Source organism: Talpa occidentalis, unplaced genomic scaffold (genome assembly GCF_014898055.3).
Source record: "Talpa occidentalis isolate TD23 unplaced genomic scaffold, MPIMG_talOcc4v2.1 talOcc4.9, whole genome shotgun sequence".
Taxonomy (NCBI): Eukaryota; Metazoa; Chordata; class Mammalia; order Eulipotyphla; family Talpidae; genus Talpa; species Talpa occidentalis.
The window spans coordinates 21318242-21340480 of record NW_023605305.1 but is presented as its reverse complement, the minus strand read 5'-3'; the positions used below and the strand labels follow the sequence as shown (position 1 = coordinate 21340480).

The 22239-nt window shown below is 39.6% G+C and overlaps 1 protein-coding gene across 2 annotated transcripts in view; it reads right to left on the bottom strand.

Annotated features, from left to right (window-relative positions):
• AGO4 (argonaute RISC component 4) overlaps positions 1-21963 on the bottom strand; it is a 33264-nt gene extending 11301 nt beyond the window's left edge. The window contains exons 1-13 of one of the 2 annotated variants that reach the window (XM_037498897.1): positions 21771-21963; positions 15373-15538; positions 11516-11636; positions 10150-10331; positions 9828-9964; positions 9604-9738; positions 8856-8943; positions 5695-5842; positions 5339-5458; positions 5083-5211; positions 4705-4838; positions 3429-3613; positions 2054-2213 (exon numbers count right to left, since the gene is read on the bottom strand). In XM_037498897.1, coding sequence (XP_037354794.1) covers positions 2054-2213; positions 3429-3613; positions 4705-4838; positions 5083-5211; positions 5339-5458; positions 5695-5842; positions 8856-8943; positions 9604-9738; positions 9828-9964; positions 10150-10331; positions 11516-11636; positions 15373-15538; positions 21771-21789 — 1724 coding nt within the window. In that variant the 5' untranslated portion in view covers positions 21790-21963. Of the gene's footprint in view, positions 1-2053; positions 2214-3428; positions 3614-4704; positions 4839-5082; positions 5212-5338; positions 5459-5694; positions 5843-8855; positions 8944-9603; positions 9739-9827; positions 9965-10149; positions 10332-11515; positions 11637-15372; positions 15539-21516; positions 21546-21770 lie in introns of those variants that run through there. The other variant, XM_037498898.1, reaches the window with a different exon arrangement.
• Between the last annotated feature and the right edge of the window lie 276 nt (positions 21964-22239).

Here is a 22239-nt window from a genome sequence, read left to right as displayed (position 1 = left end):
ACACACACACCTAGAATGTAAATTCCAAAAGGGCAGAAATTCTGTTTTGTTTTGTCTTATATCCCTAGTGCCTAGAACACCACCTAGTTCACAGTTGGAACTTACTAAATAAATATTTGTTGAAAGAATGAATTAATTTATTTGGTACTGATTTATATAAGGAATTAAGGGGTAAATGTCATGCATGCGTCTCTAGTAAATTCTTAAAGCTAGAATATGGGACTGAGTATTGATTGTTATAGTATAATCTGGAAGGGATCCCCAATGTGAAAATCTCATGATATAGATAGTAAAGAAGAGGTACCTCCACGACAGCAGAAGCTGTGTTGTATTTCTCTAAATACACATCATCATACAACACGAAACTGGCACAGAGCAGTGTAACAGAGAACACACATACATAACCTATACACAAATACCAGCTTCCATATATTATGTACCAGCTGCTGTGCTAAGCATTTTACAAATATGAACTCACTTAATCCTCATAATAATTTTAAGGGTGGTACAACTTATCTCAAATTTCCAGAGACATAACAGAATAAGGAATTTGCTGAAGATTACACAGCTAGGAAGAGGTAAAGCTGGAATCCAAGCCCAGGAAGTAGGACACCAAAGTATGTATTCTAAGCCACTTGGCTATTTTGTTTTGGAGGAAAATTAAATGATTTCAGACTTTACGATCACCTCCTTTATAGCCTGTATAGCTCATCTACCAATGTTGCAGGAAGGATTTATTTGCCTAGAACTTTCAATCAAGGACAAAAATGAGAATTGTGATGATTGTGTAAGAGGACTGTACTCAATTTCACTTTCTTTCTTTTTTTTTAAAAGATTTATTTATACAAGCACTGGGTACAGTCAGAAGCGCGGGAGGGTGAGAGAATTCACCAGAGCCAGAGCGGGGAGCAGAACAGGCAGAAGGACGGAAGTACACTGCTGAGGGGAGCAGCGGTCGCAGCAGGAGAGGTCTGCGCACCATATGGGACCCTCGCTGGTGGCAGGGGATCAAACCGGTGCTGCAGAGGCTGCAAGCAGCTTCGCAGCCCAGCGCTCAACCGTTGCGCCACCGGGGTGGCCCTCAATTTCACTTTCTTCTCAAGTATGGCGATGACTAAATACCACAGCCCTAAATTTAACTTTCTTCCTAAATTTAACTTCCAAATAACTTTCACATGAAAACATTTTAGAATTGATAAGTCAGACATAATCTCAATAGATAAGGAAACCACAGCTTAATGAAAAGACTAACAACCCAATACAAGAAATGGGCAAAGGAATGAATAGGCCCATCACAAAAGATGATGTACAAATAGTCAGTAAGCATATAAAAAAAATGATCAACATGATTGGCCACTAGAGGAATCAAATGAAAATTATGATGAAATGCTAGTATCCTCCAGCCAAAATGGCTAAAATTAAAAGGACTGATACTACCAAGTATTGGTGAGAATACTGGAAATGTAAATTGATACAACCACTTTGAAAATCTATTTGACAGTATCTATCAATGCTAAATCTAGGAGTCCTCTGTAACTAGGCAATTGTTCTCCCAGATACACAAAAGAAAGAGTACTTCAGTCTCTCCAAAATGTAGAAGAATTGAATAAAGACTGTATAAGAATATCCATCAGTGGTAGACTAAATTAAAACATTGTGGTATATTTATATAATGAATATATAACAACAAAAAATAAAATACTTAACAACATGAATGAATCTCAGAGACATAATACTGAACAAAAGAAGACAGACATAAATAGTACATACTGTATGGTTCCATTTATATGAAACTCAAAACCAGGCAAAACTAATCTAGATTAATAAAGATGAGAATAGTGGTTACCCTGGGTGGGTTATCTATTTGTAGAGGCCACAAGGAAGCCTGATGAGGTGCTGGAAGTAGTTTATATCTTAATATGGGTAATGATTATATGAGTATGTACATATACAAGAACAATTTGAGATGCAAATTTGAGATTTGTAGGCTTTACCATAAATTATGTTAAGTTAGATCTTAATAAAAAAGTGGGGGAAAAGTTCAGAATCTTACCTCTGATGAGGTACAAGTACATTGTTAATTCCTCCAAGCTTTGCATTTATCTTCAGGCAAAGGTTGGAAAGGGTTTGAGGTGAAGTCTTCACCACATTTTTTACCTGGACACACTGTGTGGCCATACCCAGGAGGGTATCCCCAACACGTTTCACTTCCGCTAAAAAAACAAGATAATTATATTTTAAAAAATTTAAGTAGTGCATTTTATTTATTTTTAATTATTAATTTTATTGAGGTAATACTGGTCTACACACTGTTTTAGAAGTACAGGTTCAAACCTCTTCAATTGTATGTAAGTTCGTTAATTTTAACATTTTCAAATATTCTTCTAATTACTAAGAGTGGAGGGGGAACTGCACATTAATATTTATAAAGTGCTTACAATAGAGTCTACAATATGTGAGATACTTTTCACATCTGATCCTTTCACCCGCTACCCCCACCAGGGTGACTTCTTCTCCAGTTTAATACACACTTCCTCTTTTTTCTTCTCTCCCCTGACCCCACCACCCTGGGGTCTCCAAGCCAGTTCATTTCCTTCCTTTTTCCTGCTGCCACTCAGTTCCTTGAGGTTCCCTTTCCCACAGGAACCAGTCTCCCCAGTTTCTCCCTCTCATTACACAAGCCTACCCTTTTAATTTTAGACTTTTTTTTCTTCACTTCTCCCCACTTTAAAGACTAGTGATAAACAGAAGTTAACAAAAGCAGTAACAAAGAGAGGGTTGAAGACATCTGACAAAGTTCAAAAGGCTGGTCTGTAGTTCTTAAATCCCTCACTTAGATGATAGACAAAAGAACTATGCATCATTCTTTTAATAGATACTAACTAAACCCTCCTTTCCTGAATGTGGTAGGCTCCCCACTCTTTCCTGGTCTGATTCCTCAATACTTTTCATCAAACATTCCAACCCTCCTTGCTTGGGGGACTATGGTAGAGCTACACTGTATGCTCCAGCCCTCACTCCCACTGCATTTCCCAGCACCAAGTTCTACAGACCCCTTCACCTGACACTTCCCACTCACCCACCCACCGCCACCCCAACCTAGGTCAGAAGAGCCATGTAGCCGGTTGTGACCAAGAAATTGCAAGATATTAAAAGCCCTTCAGAGCTCTGTCTTCTCTCTGCCATGGGACCAGCAAAATTCCAGATAGTGACTGTTGTGCCAATCTGCATCCCAGATGAAAAATGATCAGATGACACCAAGAGACCACAGTCTGACCTTAGTAGACACACGGCATAACAAAGCCTTTGCTGCTTTGAGCCCCTCAAGAGTTTGGGGTTGTCTGTGACTGCAGCATAACACGGTTTCTCCCAACTGATATTCCCATTACTTGAAATCACCCCTCATTCAACATTAAAAGTGTCCATACCATATACTGGTGTCTTCCCAGGCAAGATAACCACTATCAGCTGTAGGCCCACATAGGTCATTTTCAGATGCTTAAACATGGGCTCCACGCTGTCTGCACCTTGTGCATACTTGCAGAAACATGGCTGACCCTGGATGGGCATCCCTGCATCCTTAGAAATTTTACGGAGTTGGTCAGTGAAACTCCTGTTAAAATAGAACCAGTGGCACAGCGCTTTCATTTCAGAGTACATTTTGCCTGCATTTCCCTTTAAGATATTTCCACTAAAAATCCTGTAAATTCTTATCTAAAATCTGAAACAAACAAATAAACTTTAACTGGTTGCCCAAAATAGAATGATAATCACATTACTACAATTACAAGAAGAACCTGTATCATTAAGTTATCAGGTTATCATTTTTAAGTTTTAAATAACTATACCTCAGCTGGGTCCCAAGAACTAGAATGTCACTATTCCCATCCAAAGATTAAAAAAAAAACAAAACACCACCACAAAATACAGTGCAGTTGGTAACTCTGCACTGAAGAAAAAACAAAGTCAACTTTTCAAATAGTGTATATTTTGATAATCCTGGTACAAGAATAGTTAGGAACATTTGTATTCAATTGAGAACAAGGAAACACACTGTCACAAAATCAACGTATTTAGGATTATATTCAAACTGGTAACAGACTTGATTTAGTCACACTGTCAAAAGAAATAGTCACTTCAAAAAAGCAAAATTCCTTGTGAGGATTTAAATTTGAGATTTAAGAAGTTACTTAATCTTTGGGAATACTTTATGTGCTTGCCAATATTTTGTAGCATTCCTTTCTTTCATTCCAGTGCCCTTTCCCTGCTTTAATTTTTCTACTCTTCTTACTAATTTCTATCTCCATCACTGCATCTGTAAGATATGACTCACTGATCTGGTGTGGTAACCCTACAGTCAAATAAGCTCACTAGTAAATAATGATTAAAATGAACTAGTTTTTATCTTAGTAGAAAAAGATACAATTAATACCAAAGAAGGCTATGCTGAGAACTCAAGAACTTGCCAACCATTTTTTTTTGTTAGTCACAAATTTCTGCTCTAAATGCAAGGAAGCTGAGTCAGATTCTTAATGTAATTCCTAAGTTTGCAATTTACTGTAACACAAGGTCTTTATCCTATAGCCAAATGGTGGCACTGTAGGAGTTAGGGATTAGTGCCGGTGCTCTCAGCACATTCACGTAAAGATGGTATTTTCATATCTGGAAGGGATATTACTAAGCTGAAAATATGAAGATACTCACTTTAGTAAATCTTCCCTACATTGTTTCTGAGGCGCAAAACAAGCAACTGCCCAGACTTTAATTTCAATGCCAGCATAAAACTGCTTTCCTCGCATGTCCCAGACACCCTGGTTGGGTGTGGCTACTGTTTTATTCTTTAAAAAACAAAAACAAAAACAAAAAAAGAAACAAAAGAAAAGAGAAAAGACATTACAATCTAAGGCCATTTTAAAATTGGTGAGGGGATAAGCAAAACTCTATTTGATATTAGCCAAAGGACAAGGAGCAATTTGAGCAAAATGACAAATCAACTCAGTCTGTCACAGTGGAAAAACAGTGGAATATTCTCTTTTTGACTGGTTGTTCAAAGGAACTTACTGAATAAAACAAAAAACTTACCCGGCCTCCGTATTGCAGCATTGGTGCTGGGAGTACCCTGCCTGTGAGCTCTGTCATTTCATTGTGGACAACGATGCCAAACTCTTTAAGATATGGATCGGGTCCACCCACCATGCTGTTACTCTTCACCTAAAGAACAGGAAAGCCTGCATATATAAAACCAAAGAGTAACTGTGTCCCATCAGGTGGCTTCTATTGTTTTGACTTTTTTTTTCTTCTTAAAGCTAGTTTATCTCAAAGACCATGCCTTACTGACCAGTCTGCTGATTTCTTCCTGCCTGTCAGGAGCAGATCTTGCTGTGGCTTTGATCATGGTGGAAGTCTGATTGTCTGTGAGCTTCTTGATACATCGCTGTCCTGCCACAATATTACAGACCTACAGAGGCAAAGAAAAATTAGCCTGTGTAATGGGTGTCTATAGTTTAAGCTTCTGCCAAATCATATCTTCCAGCTCAAAAAAAAGAAAATGCAACTAGTGAAGTGATCTGTCCACAATATTTTAGAAATCAATACTAAGTTCTATCACTAGCTTAAAATATGACTTTTTGAGGGAAAAAAAAAACTCACTCAAGAGACTGGCAGACTGGGGAAAGAAAAGTTAATTGAGCTTACCTCAAGTGGCAAGTATGTATGCTTTTGCTCTTGTCCCACTTGGAGACAGGGAAGATGGGGGTATTTCAGTTGCAGACTGTACTTTTGTTTAAAATATTGAGCTACTGTACATTCCATAGCTTGACCATTCTCTAGCTGTAAAGGAAATCTAAAGGAGAGAATGTCGTTTTAGAACTGTTTCTTTTTTTAAACAAACAAAAGTCTAACATTTTCTACTTTGATCAGTCGCTTAAAAATGTCAATCTTTATGTGAACATTTATCTTGTTATTTTAGTACTTAATCAGAATAGTGATTCGACTGGATTTTTCAAGTTTGCTGAAGCTAGGACAAGAAAAATTTTAAAAAGATGGGCCTTGGGCCTCCCTGGTGGCGCAGCGGTTGAGCACTGGGTTGCGAAGCTGCCCACAGCCTCTGCAGCACTGGTTTGATCCCCGGCCGCCGGGCAAGGGTCCCACATGGCGCGCAGACCTCTCCTGCTGCCCCCTGCTCCCCCTCAGCAGTGTACTTCTTCAGTCTTCTTGCTCTGTTCCCCGCTCTGGCTCTGGTGAATTCTCTCACCCTCCCACGCTTCTGACTGTACCCAGTGCTTGTATAAATAAATAAATCTTAAAAAAAAAAAAAAAAGATGGGCCTCCCTGGTGGTACAAGGAGTTGAGTCTCAGCACTATGAAGCTATCGGCAGCCACTCCAGCACAAATTTGATCCCCAACCAGGGAGCTACCCACATGGTGTAGCAGACCTCTCCTGTCTCACTGGTTGCTCCCCTCAGCAGTGTATTTCAGTAGATCTGCCTGTTCTGTTCCACACTCTGTCTCTGGTGAGTCCTCTTACCCCCTACGCCTCTGGCCTACACCACAGCTCTTGTATACATAAATAAATAAAAATAAATATTTTTAAAAAAAGAAAGAAAGAATTAAAAAGAAAAAGAAGCTGCAGGGCCTCCCTGGTGGTGCAGCAGTTGAGCGCTGTGTTGCAAAGCTGCCCGCAGCCTCGGCAGTGCTGGTTCGATCCCCGGCTGCTCCCTGGCCACTGGAGGAGGGTCCCACATGGCGAGCAGACCTCTCCTGCCACCCACTGCTCCCCTCAGCAGTGTACTTAGGTCCTTCTGCCTGCTCTGCTTCTAGCTCTGGCTCTGGTGAATTCTCTCACCCTCCCATGTTTCTGACTGTACCCAGTGCTTGTATAAATAAATAAAATATAAATAAATAAATCTAAAAAAAAAAAAAGCTGCAGAACTAGAAAATATACAGGTCAGTTAAGAGCTAACAACAGGGAAGAAGCACGGTGGACTATGGTGGTGGACTGTATCTGCTTGGGTGGTGGGAGCGCTGTGGTAACAGCACTGGAAGTGGGGTAACAGCACCGGGAGAAGCCTATTACACCACAAGCTGGTATTTCTTCCAAAATACCAACAACAATGTAAAACAATGCTACCTAAATTTAAAAAAAGAGCTGCCAATCTCTTGATACAAATATATTCTCTTATATATTTGGCTTTTTATAGATGATTAAACTCAAATAAGGAGCCAGGGCAAAGCACAGAGGGGATTTATTTCTGTAAGAAAACTTTTTGTAAAATGAGTATAACTGCTATGGGGGCCACATTTTCAGATCCCCAAACCAGGACAAATATATATGAATTTGGAGGCAACAAGATTTCCAAATACATGAAATTGAGACTGCACCAGGATATCTGGTATAAACTAGAATGCTTTATTTAAGAGATTCTCTTATTTGGCTCTTTGAATGGGCAAATTATCTTAAATACTAGGCACAACAGTAACTTTAATCTTGCTTTCTTCACTGTTATTGCTACACAAAGTCACAATGCAATGAATATCACCAATTTTCATGTAACGATTATATTGGTCTGTAAGTATAATTTTTTTTTTTAAGATTTACTTTTATTTATTTATGTATACAAGAACTGGGGTGCAGGCCAGAGGTGTGGGATGTGAGAAGATTCACCAGAGAGAGTGGGGAGTAGAACAGGTGGATCTACTGAAATACACTGCTGAGAGGAGCATTAGGTGAGACAGGAGAGGTCTGCTGCGCCATGTGGGTTAGTTCCCTGGCTGGGGATCATGCTGCAGTGGCTGGCCATAGCTTGATAGTGCTGAGACTTTAACCCATATGCCACCAGAGAGGCCCAATATTCATATGGATTATGTAAAAGTAATAATGGAAAAGACACCATTCTTTAAAAATGCTATAATTCAATAATGATTTCATAAAGTTTTGGTAATATTTTTCACCCTAGAGAATAAGTCAATGGTATATTATGAAGAACACATGGAATAATACTTTATTACTCTTAAGAAATCCATGTAATGTGTACATGAGTTCATACTGAAGAGTTTACTCAAATTAGACTGAATTAATATACCAAATTTATCTAGAGGCCATCAAAAAACTTCAGCTATCAAGAACAAAGCCCTCCAGGTGATTTTGATCACTAAAGTTTGAAAAAAATCTTCTGAGTAATTGAAAGCAAAACTGAAATATTTAAGTTTACACTCTACTTAGAAAAGCCAATATTTAAGTCAGATATGAGTTTAATGATATTAATTACAGGAATTAAACTTATATATATGATCATCTAAAAAACACTTTTGTATATACTTTCTCATGAGACATAGTTGACAGTGGATAAGAAGTTGGGTGATTAGAAAAGTGACACTGGGAAATTTGAAAATGAGTGTGGTACTGGAGGCAAGTCATACACACTGCCAACTGCAATGAGCACCAGCTGGCTATAAGAAGATCTACAGTTGTGTAGAAAGATCTATACAGCTCATAAAGCAGTAGGTATCTTCCCATGACAGTGTTCTATTATTTATAGCCTCAACAGACCTTTTTGGTTATGCATTGAGAATTACAGGAGTATAATAAATGATACTGGTGATGTCCCTGACTCATTAAATAAAAGCTGATCTATGTTGAGCATACTCTATTTAAGAGGTGAAATTAATTCAAGCTGGGAAATATGTTTTAGAAATATCTCTATCAAAAATATTAATTTTTTAAAGGTCTGGTGCTTAAAGTACAGATCTCAGCAATTTTGAAAATTGCAATACGGAATACCCATTTCTCAAATGAATATAGCTGCTGCTTCTGCTACCAAAATGTAATGGTATTATTTTAGATGTGGTGAACATACGTTTGGTGACTGGCTGGCCGTCTAGTCACATTACAAACTCGATATTTTCGTTTCATCTGTCCACAATGAGTCACCTCAACTTTAAGACCTTAAGATTAAAAAAAAGTCAAAACATCAGCATTAATTGAAATCATATTGACAAAAACAGATTTGAAAGTTGTCTTTAGAAAAGTATTTACATTATAAAGGACACAACTTCCAAGGACATAATAATAATTTCACTATAGGCAATGTAGGAAAAATTAGAAGTTAGACAACTTAAGATGTACAACCTACTTTATTAATTCATTCAAAAGTATTTATTAAGTATCAGTTATATTGGGGTGCTTCCAGGTCTGGAAACATCCCTAAAGAAGCTTATATCCTAACAAGAAAAGATAGCTAATAACAAATAAACAAAATAAACAAAAGAATAATAAATGAACTTTTATTATTTAATTAAGATGGAAGCTTTTAACTGTGCAAGGGTAATAGTAATTGAATGCCTGATATGGGCCAAGGACTGTGCTAGAAAATTTATAAGTCTAATTATAAGTCTTGCAACTCTGCAAGACACATTAATTATCCTTACCTTAGAGATGAATAAATCAAGGCTCACAATGGCTACGTAACTTACCCACGGCCCTACTGATCAAGCTGGAGTGGGATGGAAGCCCAGGTGTGGCTGACTCCACTACCTGAGCTTCTTGCACTATGCTGAGTTGACTCTCCATAGCTAATGCTCTGAAAAAGTAATGCAAATACCTACCTCTGATTTCTTTGGTAAATTTGACACGCTGGGAGTCTGTTAGAGGTTTGGTCTGTTCATTGATGTTCTGAATGTCTAAAACTTCACACATGAACTCAATGATAGGCTGAGCCCGGTAGAAAGCAGTTGCAGATACTGGCAAATAGAAAGGATACTTAGCTTCAGGGAAAGGTAAGGAGTAAAAAAAGCCAAAAGAGTAATGGGTAAAGGAAGTTCCACCCTACCATCGATATTGAGCATCATATTCCACATAGCAGGTCTCACAGATTGATGAAAGCCAAACCAAACCTCCCTGCCTCCTCCCAGAGGGTGGTAGTAACCTTCAGGAGGAGAGAAAAACGAACGGCCCACCGGGGTATACCTGAAGAAATAAGAGTTTACATGTTCCACCATAAAAACTTGAAAGGCTTATCATTTCACTTTCAACTTTGTAAATAAAAACCAATTTTGAACTCTAAATTATAAAGAAACCTCACAAGGGCTCCAATGTAACCATCCAAGAGAAGTCTGATATTTGTGGCAAACAATCCAAACTAAGGTACTAACCTCATGGAGGGAAGGTGTCTTGTAATAACATCAAGTGCTTGTACTGAGTCATCTGGGACTTCATTCAAGTGCCCGGTCAAGGCTTCTAACAGCAATTGAAGGCTTACAACTGACACCCACTGAACAGACACTTTAAAGGTTTGGTCTTTACCTTCACCTGGAAGGGTCACTTCCATATCAACCTAAGGGGAAAAAATATGTAAAAAATATGTATTCCTAGGGAAACTCCTAGGAATATTTAATATAATATATGCATAAGGATATTTATTTTAACACTTTTGTAACTGCAAAACCCTGGACACAACCTAAGGGCCTATCAATAGGGGGGTAATTTAATGAGGAATATTATGCAAAAGTTTAAAAATAAGGGCAATACTACAACATGGATGAACCCTGAGCACATTATGCTAAGTGAAGTAAACCAGACAGAAAGTAACAAATCTTGTATGATTCCATTTATATGAGGTATCTTGAAAAGTCAAATTCATAGCAGAAAGTAGAATTTTGGTTACAGAGACTAAGGGAGGAAGGTTGTTTAATAGGTACAGATTTCAGTTTGAGATGATGAAAAAATTCTAGAGATAGTGGTCAGCATTACCAAACAATGTAAATACACTACTGCCCTTGAATTATACACTTAAAAATGGTAAAAATAGTAATTTTATGTTATGTATACTTTACCACAATAAAAATAATTTGATTTTAAAAATTAAGGTAGATTTAAATGCAGAGAAATGGAAAGATCTCCCAAACATATTGCTAAATGAAAAAAACAAATCACAGAACAATATGCAAACAAATGAGAATATACATTAACATATGTACAGTTAATGCACATAAAAATATCTGAAAGGATAAACTAAATTATTAAAGTAGATTCCTCTGAAAAGGAAAATGGAATTAAGGGGTACAGGTAGGTGGAGAGGCAGGGACCCACAGCATTTCTAGATAGCCTCAGTAAGTTTATAGTGAGTGTATATTTACACATTACTTTTCTAATTTTAAAATTAAATTTTTAAAAGTTACTTTGTTATTATTTTTATAAGTAGGTTTTAGATAATTTTCTATAATTTATAAAACCTCTGGTGTTCGGATTCAAGTGGTACTATAATAATATTAGAAATTTGGAATATGTGTAAAGATGACATAAACCACCAAAATTTTAATGCTCATCTCATTTGCAATTATCAGTTAACTAAAGGACAAGAAAAACAAGTCCTTAGGACAGAATAACAAGTCTATCACCACTCTGAGAAAAAAACCTCTAAGCATTCAATTGTTACCAGGAAAGGAAACATTTTTTGCTGTATGTAACTACTACTAAGTGATCTCAGTTTAATATATACTTCTTGCTACTAACACTTACCCTATCCCGTCCAATTGGCAATGGATGTGCTGTGTACATATTTCTTTTGCCATCATAGCCAGGCTGCCGGTCGCCAAATATTTGCATCTTGAAGTGACGCACCATTGTGTCTACTACCTCCCTTAACAGTAATTGAGACAGTGGAGGTTAGCTTTGAGAAATTGTGAACAGTAAGTATCACCATACCCTAATGATCTAACTGTAGCTCCAGCTCGCTGGAAAAAAATAAGAGTTAAAGAAACAATTGATTCAAACAATTAATCTTCACAACAGCTTTTCCAGAATGGGCAAGGGAACAGTCCCAGGACACTCAGTCATTAAGTGACTGAGTTATATGACCCTGGACTAGTTATTTCAGCTCTCACATTTGTAAATGTGAGATAGTCATAATGCCTACCATAAAAGTTGTGGTATGAAGTGAATAAATATACCTAAAGTATTTGGAAGGATGCTTGTCACACAGTAAGTCTATTTACTCTGGTGTGCTCCTGAATAGCACTCCAGGAATTTTCCTCTCTTCTGAATTAGCAGTATTTTCCTCCCTACTGCATTATTCCCCTCAGCATACAAACACAGCAGGTCCCCCCAAAAAATATCATTTTGTTCAACATCATTTCCTTATAAAGTTGATGAAGGGGACAAAAATCAGTTCTATCCAGGGTGACTGTGTGTGGAATTTGCACATTCTCTCCATGACCAGAGCTATGCACCTTAGGTTAATGTCCCAGTATGAGTGAGTGTGGCTATGTGGGAGTGTGCCCTGTGAATGAAGTTATTACCTGTCCAGTGTTGGTTCCCACCTGTGCCCTGAGTTTCTGAGACAGGCTTTGGTCATCTACTACTCCAGACTGGAATAAGAATGTTGGGAAATAAGTGAATGAGTGACTACAGATTATTGTTTACTAATAGAAGTGTTTGGGGTCTTGATTTTGGAGTTTGTTGATTTTTATGACCAGAAATGTGCCATAGGAACTTTAAATCTTGTTTATATCAACTAGCCTGTGGTAAAATTGGTTCCATTATATGTTGTTTTGCTTAAAGGTAGAGTTTTTGAGAATCAGTCTATGATGTTATGTGAGGACATACTGTATGATTTAGTCTTTTCCATCTCAAAAAAAAAGTAAACTTTGTTGACTCACTTCCTTTTCATCTGAACATCCATTCCTTAGTTCCCCTTTGCATTGAAGAAGTTATTTCTGATTGTTCTCCTATCTCTCTTAAACTTTCTCAGTAACGCTTTTCCTCCACCAAAACTGCTTTTATCAAGATCCCCAGTGAGTTCCCCATTTAGTAATGCTCACTGAACATTAGATGATAAATTCTCCCAACTTAACACATCTTTCCTTGCCTCCTTATTCTCTCCTGGTTTTCTCTATCCCAGTGGCCTCTCTATGTCACTGTCATTAATGACACTTCCTAATCTCCCAATTTTTAAATTAAAAAAAAAATTTTTAAGATTTTTTTTTTTATTTATATAAGAGCTGGCGTACAGTTCAGAGTCATAGGAGGGTAAGAGGATTCACCAGAGACAGAGCTGGGAGCAGAACAGGCAGATGGACCGAAAGCACTGCTGAGGGGAACAGCAGGTAAGACAGGAGAGGTCTGCCTCGCCATGTGGGATTCTCCATGGCTGGCTGGGAGTTGAACTGGCGCTGCAGCAGCTGTGGACAGCTTCAGAGCGCTGTGCTCAGCCTGCTGCACCACTGGGGAGGCCCTCTCCCAATTTTTAAATATTGGAGCACCTTAGCATTCAGTATCAGTCTTATTTTTTCTAACCACACTCACTTCCTATATATTTCATCCAGTCTCATAGCTTTACCCCCAGGATGCTGGTGACTCAAATGCTTATCTCCATTCTGGACTTCTCCCCTGAATCCAAACTCATGAATTCAGATTCCTGCTCACCATCTCCACCAGGATGTCTAGAAGACATCTCAGCCCTAACATGTCAAAAACATGTCTGTTTTGGCCACCCGTTAACTTATCCCAAGGGTTTCCCCAACCCAATAAATGGCAACGTCATTTTTCCACGTGTTCAGGGCAAAACCCCTAGAGTCAATCACAACTCATTTCTTTTTCTCATACCCGTGTCGAACCCATCAGCAATTATTCTTGGTACTATCTTTAAAATATTTGTATAGGGCCTCCCCGGTGGCGCAGCAGTTGAGCGCTGGGCTGTGAAGCTGCCCGCAGCCGCTGCAGTGCTGGTTCGATCAGGCGATCAGGCGAAGGTCCCACATGGCACTCAGACCTCTCCTGCTGCCTGCTGCTCCCCTCAGCAGTGTATTTTGTCAGTCTGCCTGTTCTGTTCCCCGCTCTGTCTCTGGTGAATTCTCTCACCCTCCCACACTTCTGACCATACCCAGTGCTTGTACATAATAAATAAATAAATCTTTAAAAAATAAAAAATAAAATATTTGTATATCTGATCATTTATTATTACTATTACTTTTACTACCCAAGTCCAAGCCACCTTCGTTTTTCATCTAAATCATATGTCTAATGCCTTACTTGATTTCCATGCTTTTCATCCTTACCTGCTAGAGTTCATTTTCAACACAGCAACCAGAAAGATCCAATAAAAATAATACCACACATCACATCAACGCGCATCTAATCAGAGGCAAGGCTAAAGTTCTATCCTGCCTCTAAGACTCTACTTGACAGGCCCTCTACAGTTTCTCTAAACTTATCTCCTATCATTCCCCCCTTCAATCACTCCAGCAACACAGGCCTATCTGCTGTTTCTTGAATATACAGTGCAAGCTACTGCTTCTGCCTTGGATTTTATTCATCTAGAAATCCCTCACCTCCTCTAGGGATGCGTATGTGTGTTTGTGTGTGTTTTTAGTGGCTCACACCCATGTCCCTCATTTCCTATCCTCTATCCCTGTTCTATTTTTCTTCATAGGACTTATCACCTAACAAATAATATGTATTATTTGCTTATTTATTTTTTTGTCTTCCCCCATTACAGTATAAGCACCTCAAGGTAGAAACTTTTGCCTTTTATTCATGCCCTATTTCTAGGGCACAGAATAATATCTGACACATAGTAAATACCCAATAAAATAAAATGTTGAATGGATCCATGTTAGCTATTGGCACCACTTCTAGTACTACTGATCTCAGTTATACAGTAACCAGAAAATTATGGACTTGCATGAAACTGAACTGTATCAGGAAGTCAAATTAGTGATCTATAAGGAGAAAAAAAAACCAAGCAGTATAAAATTAAGCATTTGACAACAAAAGCATATTTAGAAAAGCAAGGCCCTTAACATTATGGATTGCTTGACTATCACAGTGTGTAAACACAGAAAAGGAAAGTGGGTGTTTTCAGCACACTGTAAGGATATCTGCTAGGAGAGCATGTCTTCAGAGTTGGTAAATTCCTTCCACACAGGCAACGCTTAAATCATCTAATTATCTTGGATAATGCTAGAAATAAACAGGGCTTCTTGCTGAGCTTCCTTTTTTAATACTTCAGGATGATTCTTCTCTTTACAGTTACTTTTCACATGCCCAATATCAAAACTTAATAACATTTTAATTTCTAGATTGTTCTATTTTCCATAGACAATAAGGTCTCATCTATGTTTATAAACTTCTGGTAACCTTGGTCAATGAAAAAGTGACCTTTCTCTTTCACTCAATAGGTATTTACCGATTGGCCACCGATATAGCCAACACTCTGCTAGGATCGTGCATGATAACCATGTATGAGACAGCAAACCTGCTATCCAGAAACTTATCTTAGGAAAAAACAAAGTCTACATGTTGAAAGAATTTACAAAACAATATGATCCATAATAAAGTACATGCATTTTAATATATGTCTACTCGTTAATCCTTACCTGTTGACTCTACGAGGCCGTTTTTCTGGTTTAATATCCACGTCATAGTGATACACATCTATTTTAGGAATCTGAACCTGAAAATGATTGGCTAACAGTCGAATTGGTTTTCCAACAGTTCCAAGGCCAGGGCGACGAGGTGGCTGAAACAGGCTGGTTGGAGGTCCTGAAGAAATTGAAAGACATTTGATGAGTTACATGGTCATGGATGATATTCCTTTCACGATGATGATAAAAGTTACAATTATTGAGATCTTATTATTCACTGAACATAATTTGCTATGAAGAGTTTGTGGTATATTTTGACCTAATATTCTCTAGATTTCTAAATGTTTTTGCCATGTTGCTATTATTTTGAATATGGGAGACACCAAAATCAGATTGACAGTACAATGAACCCCTCACAGATGCAGGCCACTTTATAAAACCTTTTATGAGCATTAGCAGATCCATAGGTAGGCTTGAAAAATTACATGAATGTAATTCATTTTAAAATAAAAACATCTCTAAGCTCTGGGGGGTCATCAACATGTTCCACTTAACTTGTATTATTATAGTTTACACAGAAAGACAGGATTAAACAGCACATATGTTTATCAATTTACTCATCAATTTTTCAACAAAATAATACCAAAAATACTAGACTTTTTTGTTTATAATCTGATTATTTTTAGAATATTGACAGTCTGAAATTTTCTGATAGCAAGATCTATTTTATTTTTTCAATAAGTATTTATTAGTTTATTGCATGTCTAGCCTGCACTATGAACTCAGAAAAAGGCAAAGTCCCTGCCCTTAAAGAGTGTACAGTCTACACCAGTGGTTCTCAGCCTGATGGAGATTTTGTCACCCAGAAAACATTTGGCAAATGTCTGAAGGTATTTTGGGTTGCCACAACTTGGGAGGTGCTACTGCCATGTAGTGGGTGGGGGCCCTGGGTACAGCTAAACATCCTATAATGCACAGGACAGTCCCCACAACAAAGAATTATCCAGTCCAAAATGTCAATAGTACTGAGAATGAGACAGAACAATCATTCCAAGTTATTTCATTGATGGTTCACAAGATTTTCCACAAAAAGAAAGAATTGCTAAGCTAAAGAAACTGCATATTCTTTCCCCTTCTTAAAATTCTAATATTCATTATTGTAGTAAATTCTCTAAAAAGTCGTGTAACAAATAAATCTGTTTAAGTCATCATTAACTTACTTTCCACCAGAACTTTCTCATCTTAAAAAAAAAAAAATCTTCCTTTAAAAAAAAATCAAACATCTATCAATATTCAGCAGGAAAGGATTTTATGAACACAGTCTGGGATATTGGTCTACAGAAAAATCTTTCTTCTTTTTGGTGATAAGGGTAAATGGACATTGGTCTTAAAAAAATAAACATCTTTTCTTCTATGAATAGGTGTTGAATAAAGTAGGCTGTGATTACAATGGAAAGTTACATCAAGTCCTCTTCTTGCTATGGCATTTCATTGAGAACAAAGAAAATTCACTAAGGAGAGAAAATGTTGAAGCAAGAAGTTGTTCATGTCCAATAATGACTTAGGAAAATAAAAGCAAAGATTTTAATGAAATTTGTGTTGATAGATATCCACATACTAATTCCTTTTTCTTAATCGAAGTAATATTGCATTATGTTATATACATTTATAAATATTTATGGATATAAATATATATATTTTAGGTGTTTATCATTGAGAATCAACACATGCATATATTAATTCTTAAATTACTGAAGATCTTTTCACATATTAAATTTATTATTCATCTTACCCCTACGTTCTACTCATCCTTCAAAACTGAGGTCAGGTGTAATATCCTTGGAAAGCCTTTCCTGAATCTCCCAGACTGGTTTGTCCCCAAGACTTTCTGTTTGAAAGAGCACTTAGCACAAGTTATAAGAAAGAAATTGTTAAATTACTCTGTTTCCTCCACTAGACTGTAAACTCTTAGAAGAAATGCGCCTCGAGTCACTGCTCTCTCTTCAATACCTCATTCAACTACCAGCACATTGTAGGAATTCAACATCTGGATGAACATGCTCCCTGTTGAAATGAACTATACTAATACTCCTTTAGAAGTTCCAGATAGAAATTTAATGAAAACCCATTCCTAAAATCCAACAACTGACAATACTTTTCTTTTTTTAAGAGTTTTATTTATTTATGCATACAAGAACTGGGGTATAGGCCAGAGGTGTGGGGGGTGAGAGAATTCACCAGAGACAGAGTGAGGAGCAGAACAGATAGATCTACTGAAACACACTGCTGAAGGGAGCAGCGGGTGAGACAGGAGAGGTTTGCTGCTCCATGTGGGTCAGCTCCCTGCCCAGGGGTTGAACTTGCTGCAGTGGCTGGTGATAGCTTCATAGTGCTGAGACTTAACCCCCTGCACCAACAGGGAGGCCTAATTGACAATACTTTTCACTGAAGCAAAATAATTTATACAAAAATAGTATTATTGCACAAAGTTGAATTCCACTTCTGGTATACAAAGGGATCTACTTTGGGTGTGATAAGACATTTATAAACAAGGTAAGAGGTCAATAATCAGATGTGACAGGCATGCTGAATTAACCCAATTAAATCACATAACTACACAAGTCCCGTATATTCCAAGATACACTTAAACAATCACTGTATCATAAAATTGGAAGAAATTCAGCTTTATGATAGAAATTTGGAACTTGGATCCAGAGTCTTGCCCAAGGACATATGACTTTGATTTTAAATCCTGACTAGCATCCAGGTCTCCTCATGCCCAATCTAGTGCTTTTGCTTCTCTAACTTCACAATCATATGGTAGCTACTATACCTCTCCAAAGTACTTGATGCCAAAGGGATAGAGGCAGAGGAAGTGAAAGAAAAGGGATTAAGAAGCAGAGAAAAGTAAATAGTGTATATGTTCTTTTTCCTTGGCAAGAGAGAAGAGTTAGAAGGTGAATGATCATTGCCTTTAATAAGATTAGAAAATTTACTTGGAAAATTATATTCTAAAGTTTTCTATTCCATAAACTGTTTTCCTTGAAGTTAGGAAACTGTTCATGAAGAAATAAAGCACAGTGACTAAGCCTCTAGAACCAAACCACTTGGGTTTCAACCTGGTTTTACTGCTCCCTAACTGCATGATGCTGGACCATTTTCTTGGGCTCTCTGTGCCTCAGTTTCTTCATCTGTAACATGGGTAAGGAGTGACAATAACATCTCCATCATTGGGTTCTTATGAGGATCCCATGAGACAATGTATGTAAAAGGCTTAACATAGATGTGTAACAGTAAGTATTCAATAAATGTTAGCTATTACAACTCCGTTTACATAAATGTTATAGTCAGTGCTCAAAGATCCCTGGGCTTTATATTGAGGGTATCTCCAAGATTGGCGACAAAGTCAGAAAATCACATTTTCTGAAAAGGAAACAAATATGACTCAGCATAGACTGAATGTCAGCCTTAAATGAAGAGGAGGGCACTAGAGGAGTCTCATGACCCAGACAAATCTTCATTTTACCACTCATCCTTGAGACCTTGATGAAGTTATTTAAGCTCTTTGAACCTCTTCTTTCAACTGTAAAATGGGGATAATACCGGCCTTGCTTCTGTGAAGCTATCCGCAGCCTCTGCAGCATGAGTTCGATTCCGGTCGGCCAGGGAGCTACCCACATGGCACAGCAGACTTCTCCTGTCTTGCCCACTGCTCCCCTCAGCAGTGTACTTCAGTAAATCCAACTGTTCTGTTTCCCACTCTGTATCTGGTGAATCCACTCATCCCCTGCACCTCTATCCTGTACCCCAGTTCTTGAATGCACAAATAAATCTTAAAAAAAAAAAAAAACCTCTCTTGCCTACCTCACACAGGACCAAATGAGCTGATAGCTTAAAAAAAAAAAAAAAAAAGCTCTTTCCAAATGGCAAAGCACTGTAAAAAATAGAAGTTACCATCAATAAGGCCAAAATAATAGTAACCCAATTAATTACATTTCCAAGTTAATATCAGAAATTGAAACAGGATGGGTAAGAGTATCACAAAACTAAGAATGCTTCAATGATTTTCAATTGAGGATGGCACAAAGCACTAAATAGGTGTATTTTGACAAAGAAGTAGCAATGTTTCTCTGGGTTCTAAAACAGTCTGGATGAATTATCCCACAGGACTATCAAATCCCTTTGCTCTGATTCTATGCTCAACAAACAGCTTCTTCTTATTAAGTATATTTCCAAGATACTGTGACACTAAAAAAGGAGTCTGCTAGACAGCAGACAGGAAAATATTCCAGTCAATGGGAAAGATCTATATGACATTTTGGCTTATCCATTATGAGAATCTTTAAAATGTGATTAATGAGGGCCTCCCCGGTGGCGCAGCGGTTGAGCGCTGGGTTGCGAAGCTGCCCGCGTCCACTGTGGCGCCAGTTCGATCCCCGGCTGCTCCCCGGCCACCGGAGGAGGGTCCCACATGGTGCACAGACCTCCCCTGCCGCCTGCTGCTCCCCTCAGCAGTGTACTTCGGTCCTTCTGCCTGCTCTGCTCCCCGCTCTGGCTCTGGTGAATTCTCACCCTCCCGCGCTTCTGACTGCACCCAGTGCTTGTATAAACAAACAAACAAATAAATAAAAAAATAAATAAATAAAACTTAAAAAAAAAAAGAAAAGATATTAAAAAAAATAAAAAAAAAAATGTGATTAATGAGAATTACTATTCCACAATCTGAACAATCCTGGCTGAAATGATAAGTCTGCAAGCCTGCAAATACTAACATCTAACAAAAAAAAAAGGGTCCCTGGAATGTCCCAACAGCACCAGCTTAATCTTTTCCAAGAAATTCAGCTTGTGCACAGTTACAGAGTCTCTTTCAATATTAGCTCATAAATGCAACAGTTCCTTCAGTTATGAGTTACTAACAGGGGAGGGAGGGAAGAGACATTAGTTGAGGATTTAGAATGCATTAGTTTTTATAAAAAGATGTCTCACATACATTATCTCATTTCATTCTCACAACAATCATGCAGCATATAACTATTATTATCCTCATTTTATAGATGAGGAAATGAAAGTTCAAAGGAATTAAGTAATTTGCTCAAGGTTATACAACTATTAAATTACTAGATTGGATTTGAACAGAAGTCTGTTACATTCCTAAAGACCTGATCATGCCTCTAGCTGGGGGACATAGCTAAAGTAACCCAACATAATATTCACACTAAGGTTTATCAAATATATTAATGTGACAAAACCAATTTATTTTTAAAAGGCATATGAAATTTCATTATGAGGGCCTTTTAGAAATACTTTAAGCAGAAAAATTAAGGTGGGGTTTAATCATTCAGCTATGCAAACAAGTTCTAAGTAAACAAACCTGCAAAGTTGCCCAACTCAAACCATAAACTCAATTTTCTATGCTCTGAAAAAATGAAATGCTCTACAACTATGTTCACTATGCAGATAAGGTTTGATATTAAAGTTAATTCTATCACACCCTCTAACCCTTAACCCTGTCCTATTTGGTCAAGGCATTAGAAACCTGGGATTCCAGTAGGGAGGACCAGGCTCCAACCTGCAGAGTATTTGTTACAACCTAGAATGCTTCTTCTGTTTTAGACATAATAGATAACCAGAGGCTATTCATAAAGGGGAGGAATTACACTTTCCAAAGCACTTTCTCCTTCATTTGCTCCTTCAGCCACACATAACCCAGTCAGGAAAATTTCAGGCATTGAAGGGTCTAGTGCTGGCTGGTAACTCTCCTGTCAGTGAGGCACTATCCGAGACTGTCACACTCCAGGACTGTCACACTGACTGACAGACAGACAGAGGCAAAGATCCACGTTCCAGGAGATTTCCAGGCCTTGGAGAAAGGGTGGGAACTTCGCCTCTTGGCCTTCAGGGGTCATGAGAAGTATTTGAGGGAAGTTCTCTTCCTTACCATGGGCTCTGGACCTCCTGCCAGTGCAATGAAAAACAGGGGTCCGGCCCTAATCCAAGAAGAACCCTGGTAGTAGGTGCGGAGTCCTTCCTGGTCAGGTCCAGGCCGGGCCTCTGCAGCGCACCTGGCACAAATCGACCCTTGTGAGGCCCAAACTGGCCTGGCACAACCCTGGAGCTCAGACCATCTCCACGAAATTGGCGAGCTCTCCCCTCTACCTGGGCGTCCCGTCCTTAGACCTTGAGATCCGGTTCTTCAGTCCAGGCTGGGGCGCGGTCCCCAGCCCCGGAGGCCCGGGTCAGCTTACTCCTCCCTGTGCCATGGGGCGCAGGTCTGCTTCCCCCAGGCCCGAGCGCCCGAGCCCGGCCGCGAGCGAGCGGACGGCGGCGCCTGGGAGCGGCCGCGCCGCCCGCCCCCCCGCCCCCGCCCGGTCCCGCGCCCGACCCCGGCCCGGCCCCCGCGCGCTCCTCACCGGGTCCCAGCGCCTCCATGGCGGCGGCGGGGGCCGCCTCGCCCCGGTCCCCGGCGCCTCCCGCTCCGGGCCCCGCCGCCGCCGCGTAACGCTGGATCTCGGGAATATTGGCGCTGGGGGGGCGCCGCGGAGACGCGGGCGCGCGGCGGGGGGCGGCGGCGGCACCCGCCCGGGGACCGGGACGCGGCTCCTGCGGCTCTTCCGGCCTCGGCGACAACAAAAACAATCCCCGCCGCCGCCGCGGCCAGCGGAGCGGGAGCGGGAGCGGGAGCGGGAGCCAGTGCGCGCGCCCGCGCGGGCGGGGCGCGGGCGCGGGGCGCGGGGCGCGGGGCGCGGGCGCGGGGCGCGCGCGGCCTGGGGTCTCGGCGGGCGGAGGGGGCGTGCGCGCGGCGGGCGCCGGGTGCACCGAGCCCGGCGGGGGGCAGGGGGCGGGGTGGGGCGAGGCGGGCGCGCGCCCGGAGGGGGCAGT